The sequence below is a fragment of the Chiroxiphia lanceolata genome, chromosome 1 (genome assembly GCF_009829145.1).
Source record: "Chiroxiphia lanceolata isolate bChiLan1 chromosome 1, bChiLan1.pri, whole genome shotgun sequence".
Taxonomy (NCBI): domain Eukaryota; kingdom Metazoa; phylum Chordata; class Aves; order Passeriformes; family Pipridae; genus Chiroxiphia; species Chiroxiphia lanceolata.
Genome location: NC_045637.1, coordinates 148,094,403 through 148,115,936, shown reverse-complemented (window position 1 = coordinate 148,115,936; position 21,534 = coordinate 148,094,403). Strand labels below are relative to the sequence as shown.

General features: G+C 41.7%; 1 protein-coding gene across 1 annotated transcript in view; it reads right to left on the bottom strand.

The window, feature by feature from the left end:
• PAXIP1 (PAX interacting protein 1) overlaps positions 1 to 20,392 on the bottom strand; it is a 34,917-nt gene extending 14,525 nt beyond the window's left edge. The window contains exons 1-8 of the mRNA XM_032706604.1: positions 20,200 to 20,392; positions 15,603 to 15,737; positions 13,632 to 13,675; positions 9,133 to 9,196; positions 8,046 to 8,159; positions 4,412 to 5,056; positions 1,055 to 1,769; positions 171 to 265 (exon numbers count right to left, since the gene is read on the bottom strand). Of these exons, the coding sequence (XP_032562495.1) occupies positions 171 to 265; positions 1,055 to 1,769; positions 4,412 to 5,056; positions 8,046 to 8,159; positions 9,133 to 9,196; positions 13,632 to 13,675; positions 15,603 to 15,737; positions 20,200 to 20,289 (1,902 nt within the window). The 5' untranslated portion in view covers positions 20,290 to 20,392. The remainder of the gene's footprint in view (positions 1 to 170; positions 266 to 1,054; positions 1,770 to 4,411; positions 5,057 to 8,045; positions 8,160 to 9,132; positions 9,197 to 13,631; positions 13,676 to 15,602; positions 15,738 to 20,199) is intronic.
• Positions 20,393 to 21,534: the final 1,142 nt, after the last annotated feature.

The following is a 21,534-nucleotide window of genomic DNA, read 5'->3' as shown; positions in this document are numbered from 1 at the left end:
TTTCTGGTCAGCAGCAGTTGAAAAATGGATTTTAGGTTGTAACAGAAGAATTACACCAAAGGGTGCCTAAAGAAAAGTGAACAGTGCTGACACACTTCCAGTGATTTCTTTTCAAATTTAGGCACTATGACATTATGCTATAGTTTTTTAAAAATACAGCAGAATCTTACCCGTTTCCAGGTCGCTAACAGCTGTTTGTCAGACATCTGTTCTGGGTAATCAGCAATTGCAAAGACACAGCCCAGTAGGAAATACTCTTCTGGAACTGGAATAGTTTGGCACATAAAAGAACAAACAATTAAATCCTTACAAGTCTGAGGAGTTAATCTCAGAACATATTCGCTACACTAAGCTTTTCCTATTACCAGGTTATAAACTCCATTCAATTTTAAAGTGCACTTCCTTGAAAAAAGTAGGATACAACGTTTCAAAGCTGAAAGCCTTAAAGGCACAGTTCAGTCCAGGAATTGATTTTGTTCTGGGTGGTTTTTTTTCCTGGATGAAGGGAGGCTAAAGGGGCAGAAGGAAGGGTCACTAAAAGGAAAACATAAGACAACTTCCTCTTTCACAAAGATTAGCTATGAATAGCCAAAACAATCAAAAACATTTCAGTTCTACTACCATGGACAGAACTCAAAGCAATGTGTGACAACTTTCTGATACTGAATCTTCATTATTTACTAGTATTTGCAAAATTTTACCTGTCTTTCCAGTTCTTATTCTGCTGGAAAGCTCTCCCCCTTCCCCTCTTCCAAATGAAAATAAAAAAAATAAACCAATTACAGTGTGCATAGACTAACACTGTACTGATAGTGTAATTTATGTACTTGTGCATATATTTGAAAAGAGAACGTTCTCAGCACTCATGCTTTTCAGATTGCCAGATCACCCTTAGTTATTATTTAAGTATTAAAAATTAGTAAAACCAATTCTGAGCTATGAATGGCATTTCTTACAATCCCATCCTGCAAACACAGCACTACTTTTTTGACATTCTAGCCCACATCATGTCATTCACCACTTTTTTCCAGGATAGAAGGCAATAATTACTAACTCTCCACTGCTGGATCGTGCCCAAAAAGCGGTTGCTGCTGCAGTTGTTGCTGTTGCTGCTGGTGGTGTTGTGGCTGCTGGGCTGGAAGCTGATGCTGTAGTGCTTGAGGTGTCTGAGTCAAGTGCTGTGCAGCCTGGTTCTGCATCTGCTGCTGCTGATGCTGTTGGTGCAGTCGCTGTAAGTGCTGCTGCTGCAGCTGCTGCTGCTGATGTTGCAGCTGTTGCTGTTGCAGCTGCTGCTGCTGCAGGTTCTGTTGCTGCAGCTGTTGCAGCTGTTGCTGCTGCTGCTGCAGCTGTTGCAGCTGCTGCTGCAGCACATGCTGCTGCTGGAACTGGAGCTGCTGCGGAGGGCGGTGCAGCTGCTGCTGCGCGTGGAGCGGCTGCTGCGGGAACTGGAGCTGCTGCTGGGAGAACTGGTGCTGCTGATGGACTTGCTGCTGCTGTGGAAACTGGTGAGGCTGCTGCTGCTGCTGGAAAGACTGCTGGGGGATCTGGGGTTGCTGCTGCTGCTGCTGCTGGAGCTGCATGAGTTGTTGAGGTTGAAGGTGTAAAAGAGGATGGTGCTGTTGCTGCTGTGCTTGATGTGACTGCTGCAATAAATGTGTCTCTGGTGTTAGTTTCACTTGACTAAACAGCACCACATTTGGATGTCCCTGTTGGCTATGATTTACTTGTTGTTCTAAACTTTTTGTAGGTGCTGAAAGTGATTGTAATATCTAGAAAAACAAAGATTAGTTTTGTGACCTTTTGGTTGTCATTCGGTTTTAAAACTATTTAAAGAACTACTGGGAAAATACAATTCCTAAAAGAAATAAACCCTATGCTTAAATGCCTTGTGAATTAAACACAAATATTTAACTGCTAATAGCAAAATTAAAAGATAGGACTTACACAAAGAAAAGCATTGAGCTGCAAGTGGCTCCTAATAAAAGGCAATGCACATTTTAGCAAAAATTAAGATTCAAACCCATCCCTGTATTATTGACGATTTCTTCAACAGCATTGTGACTCTTAACACTATATGAATAATTACACTAATCAACTGTAATATTAATTTTAAAAACCTATTCTATTATTATTTTAGTTCCACAGTCTTATTTTCACTTGAAAATTGCTAATGATGCCTCCATTAATTAGTGCTGTTTTGAACTAATTCAGGAATATATGGCTTTTTAATCAAAATTAAAAAAAAAACAACAAAAAAACATTGGTTTGCTGAGCACTAATGGCTTCTTGGGGAAAAAAAAGAACCTAACCTACCCATACTTAAGAATAATAGGTTTTAGGTTCAAATAGAGTGCTGAAGTAATCTGGAATTTAATTTAATTTTTAGATGTACAATTCACTGTTAAGAGAGAAATGATTTCACACTAAGCAGACACAAATTATCAAGTGAATTCTTAAAGAATCAGAAAAGGGAAAATTAGGCAAAGTTCTAATAGATTAGGATGAGTGCTACATATTTATTAAAATATTTTAATATAAACTACCCATTAGAAACGAGAAGGAGCGACAGGAAATTCTAGACTTGCCATTCATAAAGCCTTTTAAATATGAAATCAGCTTTGGTGAATCCTGTTTCAACATACACAGTGTCACCTTCAGCAATGTGTGTGAGAGAGGTATCAAAGCCCATCACTAAAGCACAAAGCAAATTAACTGGATCCTCTCAACGAGATGTCCGTCAGCTCTCCACCAGAGGTGGCTCAAGTGTTTTTACAAAGCACATCAAAATATCTCAGGTGTCATCCAGAGCAATTCTGATGTGGTTGGTACAGCACACATGTACAACCATGATTATGAAAGCACTGCCCATCGTTCATGTCCTGACAGCACCACAGTGTAAACATTCATTAACTAAAAATAACACACGAAACAAAAGAATGTTTCCATGGCACGGTATGAGGAGCTGTTCTCCACTAAAAGTCTCAAAAGTCAAAATTACAGAAGCTTCAGGACACTTATTTCAAAATCAAGGGATAAAATGTTAAAAAGTATCCTAGGGCTATATTCAGAAAGTAACTTTGTATCTGCAAAATGCCTTATTATTAAGAGATCTTGCCATTCTGCAGAAATCTGAGGTTCAAATAAACCACTAACTTTCCAAGACTGTGCACCGAGCCTTGCACTCATGCAGGACACAGAGACAAAGGAAATTACAGGGCAAAAAGGCAGAACTGGTAATTCCTCCCTCTAGGAAGCAGATTCACAACTACAAGATGCAAAGCCTCTCTCCAGGTGCTGCAGCTGGCACGGGTGACCTCCACAGCAGCCTGATACAGCACTTGCTACAAAGCCCTTGCACACTGGTCCGACTGCTATTCCAACAGACTTTGGGAGAACAGAGTGTAGCCAAGCCACCAACAACCGCCCTGGAGCTCTGCAAATATCACTGACAGAGAAACACTTGCACAAAGTGTGTTTGACAGCACAGTGACCGGGCTGTAGGTCTGACGCTCAATGCCGGTGGTTTTGCTCAGCCTCTACCCAGAAGTCTCAGCCCTTAAGCAATTTCAGGCACTGAGAAGAGGGAACTAAGATTTAAAATGAAGCCTTTACTTCCACTCCATATTCAGAAATCATATAGACAGCAAAGGACCAACACTTCTGAGGGACTCCATACCCTGTGTTTCAGTGCTGGTTGGAAGCCACTGTACTACTCAGGCACCTTTCAAAGTTTTGCGATCAGATGAACACGCCAAGAAAGGCACCAATTCGATTAATTAAATGTCTAACATTTACCAGCACTTACTTTTCTCACGCTCACTTGCTTTTTTATTTTCTTCTAGAAATAAATTCAATACAAGAGCTGCAGTTAGTTCAATACACAAGTGGCATAAGAAGGTGTAAGTCCGGACTTCTACATCATAATCCTGGCTATACTATATAACAACTTAATGATGCCCAGCAGAACAACAGTCTAGAACTGAACCTACTCTGGGAACAATCCATTTCACAGTTTTATGTGTTTATAGCACAAATAATTCCTTCCACTGACTGAAAAGCTTGAAGAGTATGAAACCAGGTTTCCCGAACTAGCAAAATAATTCTAAATTAATGCTTTTTTCTTTTTGCTTTTACCAAGAAATCATTACTGAAACTCTAAACCATGTTGTAGTTAAACACAGCTTTACTCTTCCAAACATTTTCTCCAGCTGCATTCTTACTTCTAGGAACCTGCTAGGAATGAAGTTACTTATTACGGGGAGGTTACGAATTTGGCCAGAACTCCAATACTCCGGACTCTAAGTTTTAACTGTGGACACTTTAAGAACAAGAAAAGGAAACTGAAGTTCTTGGATACGATAGCTCCTAAGAGAAAGTCCAACAGCTTATAAATGAAAAATCCAACACTTACATGTGCTACATTTGATGGTCTATTAATCTGCTGAATATCAGCACTATTAGTAATGTTCCTTAACGTCCGCACGGCTGGACTCCACGTGGCCATCATTTCCTGGCGGTCAGAACCTTGGGCACCTTGCGCCGAAGCCATGAGGTTGCCCCTCATATCTGGAGGCAAAATGTTACCCGGCACTGGTGGGACATTGGCACACAAATTAATTAACCCAGAGTCCTTCCCTTGAGGCAACCTACGCTTCGCTGCAGATGCCTGTGGGACTTCAGCTGGTGTCCAGTTCAAATTCCTCTCTTGCTTTTCTGGAGAGGAATCTGAAGAATCATCAAACATCAGTTCCCCTTTTGCCTTGTCAGCAGTAGTAGATTTTGGTGAGAAAACTTGATCACCCAAAGGTGATCCTTCTCGAGAAGAGGCTGGGCTTGATAATTTTTCATCAGTACTAGCTTCATTTTGTGAGTCTTGTTCTTCATTTTCTGCTTCTTCCTCCTCTTCTTCCTCCTCCTCTTCTTCCTCTTCGTATATAATCAAACGAGGATGATAAGGAGTCTCTTCTTTTTTACCCTTATCAGTTATAGAATCCAGTACCCAGTCTGGGGTCACAATTTTAATGCTGTCCCGTTTATAAGCACATTCATATTTTTCCTGAGGGGAAAAAAAAAAAAGGAAAAAAAAGATTTTATTTAAAGACAAAAAATCCCAAATAACTTCTTTGAGTGCAGGGCTAGAGCATGGAGAGGGAGATCACAAGAGGCTGTCCAAAACCAGAGAATAATCTCTCCCAGATCCAACAGGACACTACACTACTGTGCAGAACCACAAATTCCAAGAGATTAAAACAAAATTCTCCACATTTACAGTATAAAGGACTCAGAAGGCACAATTGCAGAAGGTGATGTCTTCACTTGTACAACTCTTCTCTAACCCAGTCACCAAAAGATTTGAAAATAACGAAATTTGGTTCTGAAAAAAATGAAATTTGGTTCTGAAAAATCCTTCAGAATTCCTGCAGCAGTCAATACTAAAATGCAGGTGGTTTTAGGTGGACATTATGGTGAGTTTAAATACAGTTTATACTTACATTTTGTCCACTAAAATAAAAGGTAAAAAACCCAAAAACAAAAACAAAATGCATCTAGGAAGAAAGTCAGAATTTCATAATAAAGTAGAGACAAATATTTACAAGGTGGTCACTGAAAAAAATGCATTTCAACAGAAATACAAATCAGAAACCAGTCAGGTATTTCCCATGCACTTTCTCAGAAGTTGCAAACTGTAATGTTGCACTCAACTACAAAGTTACATTCTGCCCAATATTACCTAAATCCATTTCAGTGCAAGGTTACAATGTTGACAAAGTAGAAAATTTTATCCCTCCCTCCTTCCTTCTCATTTCATCATTTGAAGATATATACAAATCTTACAGAATCAGTGTTGTATTTATTTGAACATCTTTTTGACGGAAACTCCTCAACATATCAAAACAGCAAGGGAAAAAAAAGGAAAACTTTCTTTAGAAAATTTGAAACTAATTTCAGGATCTAATATTTAGAAGTCGTTGAATTGGAATTTTCTTTGTATGTCAAACAATATAAGTTAACAAGAAGCACATTCAGAGGAAATTAATTTAATTTAATGATTCTCTAGAGTTATCTCCTACAATGAAACTGTCATTCATCCCCAATAAAGAGATTAGAGATGAAATCAAGTTTACTTGTCGACACGCGTTTTTATTCATTCTTAGTGGTGAGAATTATTAACAATCTTGTTTTATCGTCTTGTGTCTAGTCAAAGCAATCATTCAAGTTTTCCTAGTGACAAAACTGTTCTTGTTACAAACTGCTGCAGACTCCCTTGTAGTAGTGTGTCACAGCAGCAGGACTGGAAGGACTTTAATCATCCCATAGAATTGTTCCCATTCAATGATTATGTGAATTAAAATATTTTTATCCTACAGAAAGGAAATGCTAATTCATAATTAACTAATAGAGACAACTAGGGTGGTGTTGAAGATTCTCCTGTGGACTGTGTAGAGGGGTAAGATCATGTGCTTAAAACAAACACATTCACCACAAAAACCCCACTCCTACAAAGGTTCTCACATTTTAAAGAAGCAAGAATTTCCCACATCCACACTTTCTCTTCTCCCATTGCCAGCCTATGTTTTATTCTAATACATTTCCCTAGTATGCACACATAAATTTACTGTCATTCTACTAGCCACATGTTTTTGTCTTATCTTAGATAGTTTACATTAACTCCAAAATATTAAAAGGGTCATTGGTGGGACAATAATATACTCAATTTGTATAGAACAACATGAGGAACTTGACAAAGCTTCACAAGATTTAGGTAAGGAGGTACAGAACTTGATCTTAGAGTTACTCATATTCAAATAACTAAACTGTGTCATACTCCTTCCACTGATTTGAAATTTAAAAAAAAAAAAGGGGATGGAAATGTGGTCATGTTCTTAAAGGACAAAAAGTAAAACACAAAACCCAAAGCTTGCTCCGGGCACCAGATGAACTAAAAGCACCCATGCAATCATTTTTAAGTGAGCTCCAATTTATTTAAAATATTTTCAGTCTCTGAACTAACACACTATATCAATTACAAGTATATTTGTTCCTCAGGAACAGGAATACCTGAACAGTTCATGAAGTTTCAGTGAACTATTTACAACCAAAGCATTACTGTCACTGTAGTACAGGAGGCTATTCTGATGCACTCAATGCTGCCTTTAGCCAGTTACTTGATCTTCCTGATTCAGTTTCTCCAACTGCACAAAGACAGCAGCATTTGATTTCCTACATGAGAATAAGAAATCAAACTACAGTATTTAAACTAGGGGAAGCTGTGGACCCCCCAAAGGGTAGAGAGGCCTTAGAGAGATTTGGATAGACCAGAGAGCTGGGCCATCACCAACCACATGAAATTTAACAAGAGCAACCATCAGATCCTGCACCTGGGATGGCATAACCATGGTTTCGGGTACAAAGTGGGGGATAAGAGTCTGGAGAACAGCCCTGCAGAAAGGCATTGGGGGGTTGGGTTGGTAGTTGAATACGAGTGTGCCCTGGCATGCAAGTGGGACAACCCTGTCCTGGGTGCATCAAGCACAGCACTGCAGCTGGCTGAGGGAGGTATTGTCCTGCTCTGCCTTGTGCTGGTCAGCACACAACGATAAACACAAGAAAAAACCCATTCCTCCTTCTGCTCTTTTATTCCTTTCTCCCTCTTAACACTGAAGGGCATTCTATGCAATTTTTCAATTTTGTCCTTCATTTTCTTCACTGATTCCGTATCTACAAATCTACAAATCACAAACACTATTGACTATGACATGTCAAAATTAGATTAAGACAGACAGAACAAAGAATAAAATTAAAATTCTTTGTTCAAACGGGAATTCAAATACTGGTATGAAACTGAACAACTTTTGAATTAATCACGCTTAAAGCCATGCAGAAAATAAGTATTCACTGAAGAGCTGCAATGCATAATTGTGCTGAATTTAGTTGTTAATGAGCAGTCTTAAGAATTCTAACTTCAGGGAGTTGGAAAATTTCTGATTATTCAAAAGCAAATGAGAGCTACAACAAGAAGAACCGTACATGTAATAAACTCTTACCCCCTTTGGCTCAGGCACAATCAAATGAGTACACTTCTTATTGAGGCTCAGCTGGCAATTCCCTCCATAAAAAGTAATCAAAGCCCACAGCGTACTTCGGTCTTCAGATGAAACCTAAAAGGAAGGTAAAAAAGCCTTTTAGTTCTACACACCCAGCTGTCTTCAGCTGGAAGAATTTTACTATAACACGTGACACACCATTTACAAGTCTGGCTAATGTATTACCTATAACTTTTAAATACCAAATTAGCATGAAAGTTACAGAGAAAAACGGTGACAAAGACATACAACAAGAAAAAAACCCTCTAAGTAATAATTCTTAACCTACACAAAGAAAATAAAAACACTCTTCACTCCTGTAAAACTCAACATTAGTATATCACCCTCCACTAGAGAAAAAAAGTTAGTGATCAAGCAAATTGGAGTTATTTAGCTTGGACAATCTGTATAAAATCATTAAACAGAATTTTAACAAGTAGACTAAATTAACAGCCTGTGTAAAGAACCAAAGTGTTTATTTCTTACAATTTATGTCACAGCAATGTCCCCCTCCCATGCTAAGAAAGCCACATGCATTGAAGCCATTACCAATGAGAGTTAGTGACAGTATTACAGTAATAACTGGCTAAAAAGTCTAAAGCACACACACAACTATTCCATTAGTACCTGGCCCTGATCCTGTGTCTGCACTCATTCACTCTGCACTCACTCTATGAACACAAGCCATGGAAGCACCACCCTTCCACTTGCTTTACTCATTGGTACCCCTGTTCAGTTTTCAGTGCATTAGTAGCAAAACATGTTGACTGAATATTGTGTTAGTGCAGAAACAGAAAACACAAAATAGGAGCAAAGATTTTGTAGTCCAGTGTACTCTGCATTTGAGAATCATCATACAGCTGAATAGAAGACAAACTGCTGAAATGTTCACGGTCTCATTTTCAGTGAAAAACTGTCAGGTGATAATTCACCTAACATACAGAAAAAAAGTCACAGTACAACAGAAAAACTGGTATCTCTCCTCAAAAAAACCTAAAGCATCACATAGTGTACATTGGAGTAGCCTGAAATATGGTTCGCTTCTTACCTGAGAGAGACAAGCAGTGACTCCAAAAAAGATCTGACATGATTCTGGAGAAAAGCCATTTACACTGGAAAGCAGATGTCAAGGATGCAAAATAATTAAATCAGAGCTTCCTGAGGGATATTAGAAGGAAATTAAACAGTTAGCATAGTACTTCTCAGATATCATCAATTATTTGACCATTTAAAAACTTTCATGTTGTCTGTTTCCAATTCAAGTTGTATACATCAAGAAAAAACTGATGTACAATCTGAAATCAGGACACCTCTAACATTGTGACTGATTTTGGTAACATCACAAACTTCCCTCTTCCCAGAACATCTCCCTCAGCCCACCTCAGAATGCTTTGCTTATAGGAGTCAGAAGAGCTTCCTTCTGTTATGAAATGCTTATTGGCCATGCTTAAAAAACCAGGAGAACCTGATGAGGACAATGTAGAAGAATTATGTTAGACAATATTAACACCAAATTTAATTGTGGCACATGAACTCGGGGTCTAATAATGTCTTCATCAATGATCTGGACGAGGGGATCAAGTGCACCCTCAGTAAGTCTGCACACAACACCAAGCTGGGTGTGAGTGTTCATTTGCTGGGGGGCAGGAAGGCTCTGCAGACGGACCTGGAGAGGCTGGAATGATGGGCTGAGGCCAAATGGATGAGGTTCAATAAGGTGAAGTGTTGGGTCCTGCACTTGGGTCACAACAACCCCCTGCAGCGCTACAGGCTGCGGGAACAGTGGCTGGAAAGCTGCCTGGTGGAAAAGGACCTGGGGATATTGGTCAACAGTGGCTGAACATGAGCCAGGGTGTGCTCACGTGGCCAAGAAGGCCAATGGCATCCTGGCCTGGGTCAAGAATAGTGTGGCCAGCAGGAGTTCAGCAGTAACTGTGCCGCTGTACTTGAGGCTGCACCTCAAACCCTGTGTTCAGGTCTGGGACCCTCAATTCAGGAAAGACACTGAGGTGCTGGACCATGTCCAGAAAAGGGCAATGGAGCTTGTGCAGAGTCTGGAGCACAAGTCTAGCAAGAAGGAGCTGAGAGAGCTGGGGGTGTTTAGACTGGAGAAAAGGAGGCTCTGGGGAACCTTCTTGCTCCCTACAGCTACCTGAAAGAATGTTGTAGCCAGGTGGGTGTTGGTCTCTTCTCCCCAGTAACAAGCCATAGGAGAAGATGAAATGAGCTCAAGTTGTGCCAGGGGAGGTTTAGATTGGCTATTAGGAAATATTTCTTCACCAAAAGGGTTGTCAAGCATTGAAACAGGCTGCACAGGGCAGTGGTAGAGTCACCATCTCTGGAGGTATTCAAAAGACACGTAGATGTGGCACTGAGGGACATGGTTTAGTGGTGGACGTGGCAGTGCTGGGTTAACAGTTGGACTCGATGATCTCAGAGCCCTTTTCCAACCTAAATGATTCTGTTCTAGGATTGTTCTCCGTGTTCAGAGTGGCTCAGACAAAACAAAACAGGGTTAGACTGTAGCATGGTAATGGGGTTAAACTCGAGCAACACAATACTGAGGCACTGTAAGTTGATTGGGAAGACTGAAATCTGCACTCTGGGAAGGGCCACATGAAAGAGGAGAGAGAACAGCCTGACAGAAGTGAGCTGGGATAGACAGAGGGACCATTTGACTTCGACAACTTCCCTCCCTTTTCTACACGTCCATATGATCTTGTGCTGAAGATCCAGTCACATCTTGTAAGAAAAAAATGACTACAGAAAGAGATGTACATTGTGTCACAAGTACACACTGAGATTTTTTAAATGAAATAAAATTATTTTCCCCACAATGTTGACAGATGTACCAACAACATTTAAGTTTTGAGACCCGAAGTCTGAGAGTCTAGTCAAAGCCCAGAGCACTTTAAAACTTAACAGATTACTCTATTACCCAGAATATTCCAAGAAGTTCAAATCCGATGAACATCCTGAATTTCACTGTGTTGCTCTGCAGCTCATCTAAGGTAGAAATTCAGCACTGCATCTTCCAAAACTGTACATTTGTCTGCTCCCTGTCTTAATATCTACTGCTAACACACAAGGTAGGAACAGCCTGTATTTAACTTTAAGGAGGTCCATGAGTTTGCCTGCAGCTGGCACTCTCTAAAGAACAGGAGTGAAACAGTTACAAGCAGCAGAGCAATAAAAAAATAAATAGGGTATGCAGGAAAACTCACTTTTTCCCCTGCCATCAACACAAGTTCAGAAGTGCTCTGACCCTCTTTTATCTGTACAAGACCATGGAAAAATAAAGCTTCTTCTTTCTTACTTTTGCTGCGAAAAAAGTCCCAGCCCTCTTTATGGCATTACAGCCAAGGTTTTCACACATGAAACTCCTTAATCCCTCTTCACAGTCTGCTTCCAGCTTCATTTTACTGCTACTTTCCCTCAACTGCAAGTTAGTCAGATTTTGAGAATGTCAGATAGCAGGGCACAGGAGAACACTATGCATTCTGAAGTTCCCCCTGGTGAAAACAACTTCCACTAAGAAAAAGGTAAAATTACTATGCTTTTATATTGTATTAAATATTTCTACATTAAACTTCACCTTTAACAACTGAGAGGCAAACGCCCATCAAGTACCAGAAGTGGAAAGCCAAGGTAAAATCCTTAACGTTGTTATTACATCCATTTCTCTCACTGACACAAGGTGTTTCTAGGACTTTTTATTTCAGAAATTCAAAGACCACTTTGAGCATTACATCCCCAAATTAAAACATAAACAAGAGACAAAAATGCAGAACCTCAAACTTCTGCCTAAACTGGGTCCAAAACCAATCAACTGGAAAAACTAAGCTATTCCTATTAACTGCTTTATTTTTTCAATTGTGATAGTACCTAAATCCCTAATGAAAGGCCGGATGTCACTGCAGTCCAAGTCATAAAGTGCCTGACACAGAACAAAACAAAGTTAAGACTTAACAACCCCTTTTAGTGAGCACAATAAGGTTCAGAATAAAATCTAAACCCACCATGTTCTAAGGACATGAAGTGCTAGAAAAGAGAAAGTCAAAGGTCCAAGGAACACATTTATTGCTGGCAGGTGGACAAAACTTCCTTCCTCCATGCAACTCAAGAACATGACACTACTGAGACCTGGTCTTTTCATTTGGTCATTCCCTTATACCCACAATAAAGACTTCCTGAGCAATAGCCATTGAGGGCTACATTCCCACATTTATTGCTACAATTTAGTTATGGACTGCATCGCTCTGTTGCTTTATCTGTTTATTTCTCTTCTGGGTATATCTAATAACGTCAGCTCTTAGAATACCCTTTTAAAAACCCTGTTTTCAGATGGAAGACAAATTTTCTAATAGTGCAATTTCTCCGTGGGAAAGAACATCAATAATGAAATGTTAGGTTACTTAAGCCTGAAAATGTAGCTAATTCCAAGCTATTTTTTGTCACAGTCCAAAGGAACCGGGAGAGAAGGTTTACAGATATGTGACATAAGCAACTGTACACTCCCATCCTGATGACGACAGGACAATAAACACATTTATTATGTCCAGACACAAAAGACAAAAATCACTGGCCTAGATCACACCACAGAGACAGAGGTGCAAAGTCACACATCTTAAAATACCAGGTATAAAACAGGAATTCCGAGCCACTGAAGCATATAAAGACCTGAATTTCCAATATGAACACCTGGATTTTCGCATCTATCACCTTTCGTTTTCCATTACAGACACAACTACCTGTTACCTCATCCCAAAATGAGATCTCATGCCTGGCAACATTCCTTTCTAGTCCTGGCACTGTTTGTTGCCATCACCTGCTTGAATCTGTACTGAAATGTAGTGCTCTGTTTAAGCTTGTCCATATACAGAATATCTATCCTGAATGGTCTGAGAAAAAGATGTGCAATTTTTTTTTTTTTCTATAAAAATAGCCATTGTCACCATTCCTGTAATTCCAAGGAAAGAACTGCTGGGAACATAAATAAAGATGGACAGTAATTACTGATAAGAAGAGGAAGGAATGAGCCATCCATATGCAAAATACAGGCTCCAAACAAGTTAAAAACCAGAGTCCTAGCCAAACACGAACAAGGGTCTACCAAAGGCAAGGACAGACTATCCCAAAAATGGGAATACTAACACTATCTGTTTATAAAATGTTATTTATAATACAGTATTAGGAGTTATTCCATATTTATTCCTTATTTAACTTTGCTAGAAAAGGCAGAATAGGCCATTCTACTCTGAACCATCCTTTGTCTCTTTAGTGCACTCCAGTGGTTTTCCTGGTGCCTCAGGTAAATAATGCATCACCTGCCAGTTAAAATGTTTTGAGTCTATTTGATAATGGCTTTCCTGCAAGTGCCTATGAAGCACAAAATAGCCACAGGGACAGGAAAACTGCAGGCAAAACACATCCTATCATTTTAAAAATTTAAGCCGTACCTACTTGAAACAATGTTTAATCCCTCGATGGCATCTGTTTTAACATGTTTCCTATAGAATTAATTTAATTTTGAACTTAAAAGGATACGGCAGGAGAGCTCCACAGCGAACAGACAAGATCACCCAGGAAGGCTGAAAAAAACAAAAACCACAAGATGTTACAAACCTTGGTCTATATGTACAAAATACGAATTACCTTCCAAGTTCATACTACACTAGTTTCAATATGTAACATTCAGCTGGAAGTCTAAGTGTTTCACAGACATTGTAGCTAGTCTGCAAAAAAAGGCTGTTCTCATTTATTTGTAAGAGTTCAGGTAAAGACAGCTCAAAGGTTGAGCAGCAATATGGGAGCAAGACCCCCTTCTCTTGTGCCATTTACAGTATTTATTCAGTATATATACAGTATCCTCTCCCTGTTTTTTTTCAGTTCTCCCTACCCTTAAGAAAAAATAATTAAAAAAACCCCATGTATAAAACCCTGTCTTACTCTCATCACGAAGGAGTCAGGAACCATAACCTTGTACAGAAAGTTTCTGAAGACAGAGCAATGCTGGTGGTGAGCAGAGTGATGGCCCCTACCCAAAAGCATTCTGGGACAGAAGGGCTCAAAGGGACACAGGGAGGTGGCAGAGAATGGAGGAGATGTAGGACAGTAGTCTCAGTGCAGCAGATAAGGAAGAGTGGGCAAAGAGTGGCGTCACATTCAGAATGAAATTACTCTTTCTCAAAAGACAAGTAAAAAAATATACTGTGGTAACCATGTTTATGGTGTCTCAGTTCTTGCTGTTCTCTTTCCCTTATAGGCAGCATACAAAAAAATGAGCCAAAAACATTTCATTCTTAACTCCTCAATCCTCAAGAATTTTTCTTCCTTATTCCCTATAACCAGCTACTTTTGCCTCTGGCTTCCATTCCCTTAACACTTAGTCTAATCTTCTTGATTACAGATCATGCTGTGATGTTTTCAGGTCAAACTGAGTGACATTAGTGACAGACTTGCTCTCATTTGGCAAATGAGTTAGCAGTTAGTAGCAGTTCTGAAGAAAACTGAATTATTTCAGTAAATGGCATTAGAAAGCAGGAAGTGCTCTTACGACACCGATGTCCTTCCTTCACATAACAGCAGCAGCAAATCTTCTTGTTTGTAAGGTTAAAACTACGCCAAAAAACACTTCAGAAAAAGGAACTAAACATTAATCAGCAGGCCCACTATAATCAGAAGGTCTCCAGCCAAGTACCTTTCATTTTTCAGAATCAATTCATAGTTCTACACTCTCAGGTGAATTCTCATGACATAACCTATCAAAATTCTCTACTGTCACCTGTAACCCTGTTGAAAAAAATAACCCAAAATCATGTACCCAAAGGTACTAGCAGTGAAATTCTAGTGTTACTTCTTCTAAGCTCTCCCATGACTTCCAGAGTGACAAGTTCACATTTTCAAACATGAAGCCCAGAATTTTTCACTGGAAAAATGCCCCAGTATTACAAGGTAGTAACAAACTACTGGTAATTCCATTGTGAGGAAGAAAGAAAAAAAAATAAGACAAAAACCCTTTAAAAACTAAAATTAAGAGGGAAAAATCTATTTTTCCACAAGTTCCTGTAGTTTAAAATTAGCATAGTACACATATGCAGAATCAACAAAATCATTTTTCACCATGTCAATTATATGTGTTTGAAAAAAACCCTCAAAATTTACTGCTTATTCTAAAATGAGGTTTTCCATTGCCAGAAGCTTGTAAGAACCTCCCCATCAGAAACATTTCTAAAGTACAGCCAATAGGACACCATCCCACAGATGACTGAAGGAAGAATCTGGGGGAAAAAAAAAAACAAAGCAGAAAACCAAAAAATACCCAAACCACTGACAGATACAGAGGAACAACAGAAGGGAGAGAAGAGAATTGTAGCAGAAGTCTATCAGTCAGGATAAAAGTTTGTGCAACAAGAATAGAAGATTTTTGAATGTATGTTTCATTTGGTCATCATCCAAACATGAATATTTTGTTATAACAATGAAGTACTTTGACAGTATCATGGATAAGTCGTTCACCTTTACCACAGGGAGATCAAAAACTTCACGAGATTCTCCAACCTCCGGATTGTCTCCATCTTCTGAAATAATATGTGAAGCCAGTGCATTGTAAGAAACTTCCTTCGCTTTCCCAGCTTTCAGAAGCTGAATAACCTAAACCCAAAAGAGAACAGGGAGAAGTGAACAAACATCACTGCAAGAAGACACTAACACTGGAGGAATGAACATGGCCTTCTCTCTCGGTTGTCCTCCTGTAGGTGGCCAGCACTCTTTCGGAAGTTCCGAATGCATCCCATTTAAAACCTGATTGCCAAAGGTTTACACCTCTGCATATTTGCATCATTCAATTTGAAGATTTACTTTCCAGAATAATTCAGGCTTTGGCAGAAATCTGGAAAATGTCAACACTTTTCCAAAACATATATTCCTCAAAACACATCTGAAAAGAATTTTCTCTCAGGCAAGGTCCGAAAACTCTTCTTCACAATGTTTGGTTTTGCATATGGTTGCTCTGGAAGTGTTTGAATATTCTTTAAAATAAGAGGTTGAATTTTAAGGACTAAGTGATTAAGAGAAATACAAAAAACCCCCCAAAACACTAGAAAACCAAACAAGTAGAACCAATGCCCCCTAAGTTACTACCACAAAGAGCTGGAATGGATGTGTCTCACTCCACTGCTCTGTCCTCAGAAAATGCAGAACACCTCACAACTAACAAAGCACATCTCACTCCTAGTTTTGCAAGGCCCATACAGCAGATGCTGGTTTAAGAGTTCAGCACTCTCTCAGCTCTGTTGTAGAGATCTGTGTGATGAATCCCATCCTGCCCCCCAAAAACCAGACTTTCATTTCAACAAAAGTAACAGAGAAGGTAGTGGGGAGTAGCGGGGAGGAAGATAAAAACGTTTTAAAATGTTACAGTCTAGAGTTCAAAAGCTGAAAATGAAAATTAAGGTTATTGTTTCATTTTCCTCTTACTATTCAGAAATAATGATTTAGCAGGACAAAACTGGTACCATGCTTATCCTCCAAAAGCTGCCAGGGGCAATGCCTATCCCTGAAAACGTGCTGGGGACATTCCCTTCATAAAGGATGCTCTCCTCACAACAGTGAACAGCAGAGAGCAAGGTACTCCATTCATCAAACAAAATATTAATTAATTGGTCCTTGAGCAATTACTCCCTACCCTATAAACTCACCAGGACAGAAAAGCACTGAAAAAGAGACTCTCTCAAAATGTGGCATCAGGATGTTTTATAAAGCATCTGTGCTAAGCAGAAAAACAAAGATGGAAAAATCACCACTCCAGAAGGAGACAATTTCAGCATTTCCTGACTGAAGTATCTGACTTTAAAATTCCACTAAAGAAAAAAAATCAACTTGTTCTGAAGTGGATGGATATGTGATATTACCACATTACAAAATAAATACTCTAAAATAACCAAGAAAATTGACCATGAGCTTGCTGTTCTTGCCACCACAGCCTGGAACAGGAGACAATGTTTCCATTTTACACATTTATCTCCTAAATCAGGACACACTTTCCTGCATGAAATCCAGTTATCCACAAGGTAACACGGGACACTATCATTCTAATAAATAAAAATAAAGCCCTATTTAAGAACAGCCCCAGCACATGAGCTCTTTGTCTCACACAGCTCTCCCTGAGTTGCAATCCCATTCAACTGTTTATTTAAGGGAAAGTTAAAACCAGGAGTAAACATCATGAAAACTGAGCCCCCAAATCTGACAGTGTCAGAAAGAAGCTGCAACTAATGTCCTGAAAGCATGAACATTTTTGTATCAAAACCATGTTGCACTAAAGAGCTCGTTCAAAGAGTCTGCTTATAACAAAAGTTACACCAGTTTCAGGTACAAAATTGAAACACTACAAACATGACAGAAATAATCATATGATTATTTCATAAAAAGGAATTTTTCTAATTCAGCTCATGTCAACTTCAACTCTGCTCTCAGAACAAGTGACTTCTTCAGATTAAGTAGTTCCTGGACTGGAAAGTTATGCTGGTACAATTAAAGAACTTCACCTATACTTGTATCAACCACATACTTGTAACCAGAAAACGAAATGCTGAAAAGCCCTAATATGAACATTGTAAAATCCTGTACCTTAGGTCTTAGTTTATACCCACTAAATGAAATTTCATTTTACTGGGGGGCATATAAATTTTATCTTATCCTCTCCCACTAAAATCTGTGTTGGATGAAACAAGAGGAATTGTTCAAAACTAAAAAGTAAGACAATGGGCATAAAAAATAAATAGAACAAGAGATAACCAGAACCCAAATATCCTGTTCAAAGTCCTTGTGCCGCACTGCATTGCTTCTATCTCTTTCTGAATCAAATACTGATTTTAACTGGTGTTCCCAAAACATGACGCTTTGAGTTTATCTTTTAGGAAAGCAGGAAAAGCACTTATTAAAAAAAAACAGAATAGCAGCTGACATCTACTCATCACCCCTGGTAAGGTGTGAGCAGCAAAGTGCACATCCCAGTGGAATGGATTTAAAGTTGAGAGCCAGCAGCCCTACTTCTCCCTCATTTGCCAAAGCACATCTAGGCACAATTCCAGACTTTTGTTTCCCTTACAATTTATGTTGCATATGCCTTAATAGGCAGTGGGCATGCAGTTATTCACCTGAATAAATTATTTTTTTTCTTACTCTTGGATTTGTTTTGATTACCGTGCTCACTTGCACTAAACTGTTTCAATATTTATTAAGGTAACTGGTTTTCCGTGAACCCAGCTGGAAATTTAAGCTGATCAAAGTGTACTCCTCCCCAAAAGATGAAGGAGTAAACTTCTATTCAAAATCAATCTGGCACCTGCTTTTATATGAAGAAGTAAAAAGCACTAAATATATTTGTAACTTTACATCAGTAATGGGGTAAATTTCACTCTAAGAACTGTTTTATTCAGAATTTCTATCTTGGCTCAAAACACACCCAGTAAATGCTCCTCTTGTTCAGGTGTCCCCAGGGTACCACAGGGGTGTCCTGGTCTCTGCTGGGACAGAGCTAATTTCCTCTCAGTAGTTGGTACAGCGCTGTGTTTTGGATTCAGAATAGGAATCATGTTGGTAACACACTGATGTTTTGGGTTTTGCCAGGTTGAGTTCATCCCAAGTCAAGGACTTTTTTGTGTGTCACATGCTCTGCCAGTGAAGAGGTACAAAAAAGAATCTGTGAGGGAGTGTGGCTGGGACAGGTGACCTGAACTGGCCAAAGGGAAATTTCACACCACAGAACATCATTCCCAGTACATAAGCTGAAGAAGTTATCTGGAAGAGGCCGATCTGGGTTCAAGAAGGGGAGTCTGGCATCAGTCAGCGAGTGGTGAGCAATTGTATTGTGAATCACTTGGGTTTTTTCCTTTCCCTTTTTATTATCATTATTATTTACTATTACCATTATATCTTACCTTGTTTTCAATTATTAAACTGTCCTTATCTCAACCTACAAGTTTTACTTTTGATTCTCCTCCCCATTCCACTGGGTAGGGGCAGGGGGTGAGCAAGCAACTGCGTAGTGCTTAGTTGGTAGCTGGGCTCAAACCAGGACACAGGCTCCCCACAAGAGCTGTATTTCTTTTATCATAATAGGAATAAAAGCCATGTCAACCTGTCAGTGCCAGTGTCTCCAGGTCACTTACAGGCCTCCAAGGCTCACTGAGTGCCAGCGCACGAGGCTAAAGGAACCCAACGCTGAACTAAGACTTTACTGCAGCAAATACCAGAGGAGCAAAGACTCCAACTTCAGTGTGAAGTGCATGCAGTAACCTGCTTGCACGGAGCTGCTGTCCTAAAGCGCGATATGGTTCGCTTCAAGCACCTGTCTAATTGGACACGCCACAGAAACTTTGTTTGAACCACCTTCGCACAGTAGGACCGGGTGTTATTCACTGCAAGGCCACCTGCACCACCCAGGGCAGGGGCGGAGGGCTGGACGGACACTGGGCAGCCCCTTCTGCTCCTCGTCCCCCGGGGAGCCGGGCAGGAGCTCAGAGACGCGCCCGAACCCCCCCAGCACCACCCCGGGCGGTCCTGGGGCGGCACCAGGGGCCGCGCCGAGGCGGGAAGGTCCGTGTGGGAGGGAAGAGCCGGTCCGGCCCCCCGCGCAGAGCCCTCCCCACGGCCTATCCCCGTGTCCCTGTGCCCGTCCCGACCGCGGGCGCAGGGAGGGGCCGTGCCCCCGGAGGAGCGGCGGGCGCTGCCCCCGCTGCCCGCCCGGCCCGGCACAGGAAGTCCCTCCGCCCGCTCCTCCTCCGCTCGGGCGGCGGCGGTGGGGCCTGCGCGGCGGGGCCGCGGCTCCCATGGCGGCGGCGGCGGCGCTTCCCGCGGGCACGGCCGGGACCGGGATCGGGATCCGGGCCGGGATCGGGATCAAGACCGGTCGCTCCCCCCCCGCCCTCCCTCACGGCCCCTCACGCGCGCGCCCCCCCCCCCCCACTCCCGCCCTTTCCCCGTGAGGCGGCGCGAGCCTCGAGCCCGCGCGTGGCAGGCGGACGCTCCCACAGTGCCCCCCCATCGGGGGGGGGGGGGCTGGGGCGGTCTGGAAGAGAAGGCGGGCATGATCCGAGGGGTGACCCGGTACCTTGGGGTCGATGTCTCCCACCACGAAGAACTTGACATCTTTGAACATCTCCTCTGGGACTTTCAGCTCCTCCTCGTCGTCCGCCAACATGGTCCCGGACGGCAGCACCGGGCGTTCCCCCCGCCGGCTCCCCGCTGATCCCCCGCGCTCACTGTGGAGAAGCCGCCGGGGCCCGGGTCTCTCCTGTCCCCCTCCCCCCGCCGAGCCGCCGAACCGCGCGAGCAAGGCGCGCGCTGCGGGACACACCATTCCCCGCCGGGACGCAGGGGGGGTGCAAGGGAGAGGGGAGCGCCGCCAGCACGAAGCGGCCCCCTCCGCCCGATCAGCCAGCACCGCTGCCACAGGACAAAGCCCGCTCCTGATGCACGGGCTCTATCCCTGCTACTCCCCCTCTCTCCGAACCGGGTCGGGAAGCAGCACCCAGACCCGGCGCTCCCCCCGCGCGGAGTGCAATGGACTCGCCGCGAACGACAGAGGCGGGCAGCGGGGATACCCGGCCCCGCCCATTGGCGAGCAGCGCGGGCGGGGGGGGAGGGGAGCGCGCGCCTTCGGCCCCGCCCCTCAGGGCCGCCCAGGCCCCGCCCCCGTCAGGCCCCGCCTCCTCCGTGCAAGGCCCCGCCCCCTCATTCCCGCCGTGAGGGGACGGGGGCGATGGCGGCGGGTCCCGCGTTGTGATGCGTGTTCCAGCACCGACCTCACTAATGAACACACTGACTGCTCCCGAAATCACGGAATAGAGTCATTCAGGTTGGAAAAAAGGTCACCGAGTCCAACCGAAATCAGAAATTTTTCCCTCACAAGCTGACTCAGGGCATCCTTCTACGTTCACAGTGAACCATCCACGCCTAGAGGGGGATGTGTCTTACCTAACTTTTAAGATAACAGAAAACAGAAATCATCACTTTATATCAGTTGTAGAAATGAGCACTTTCACAGCCTGATTCATCTGGCATATTTTAAACATCCCTGCATTGACAGGGGTGTTTATAATATAACATCAACATAATATAAAATATGATATTATATATTAATTTATAATAATATATTATTTTATATAATATTATTCTAATAATATTTCTTATATATTATTTAAATATTACCCCCATACTTAAGTATGGTGTTACAAGGTGGCACTGAAAGGCTTACTGAAATAAAAATACAGGACACCTATTGTTTGACTCCTGCCTGCAAGGCCTGTCTCACTTTCCCAGGAGAAAACTGGATTTCTTTAACTTCTGTTATTCTTCGAACTGTGGCAGAAACTATTAATCGGTTTACAATTAATTTATTTGCTTTTACTGGATATAATTTTACTGGATAAAGTTATATCCAGTT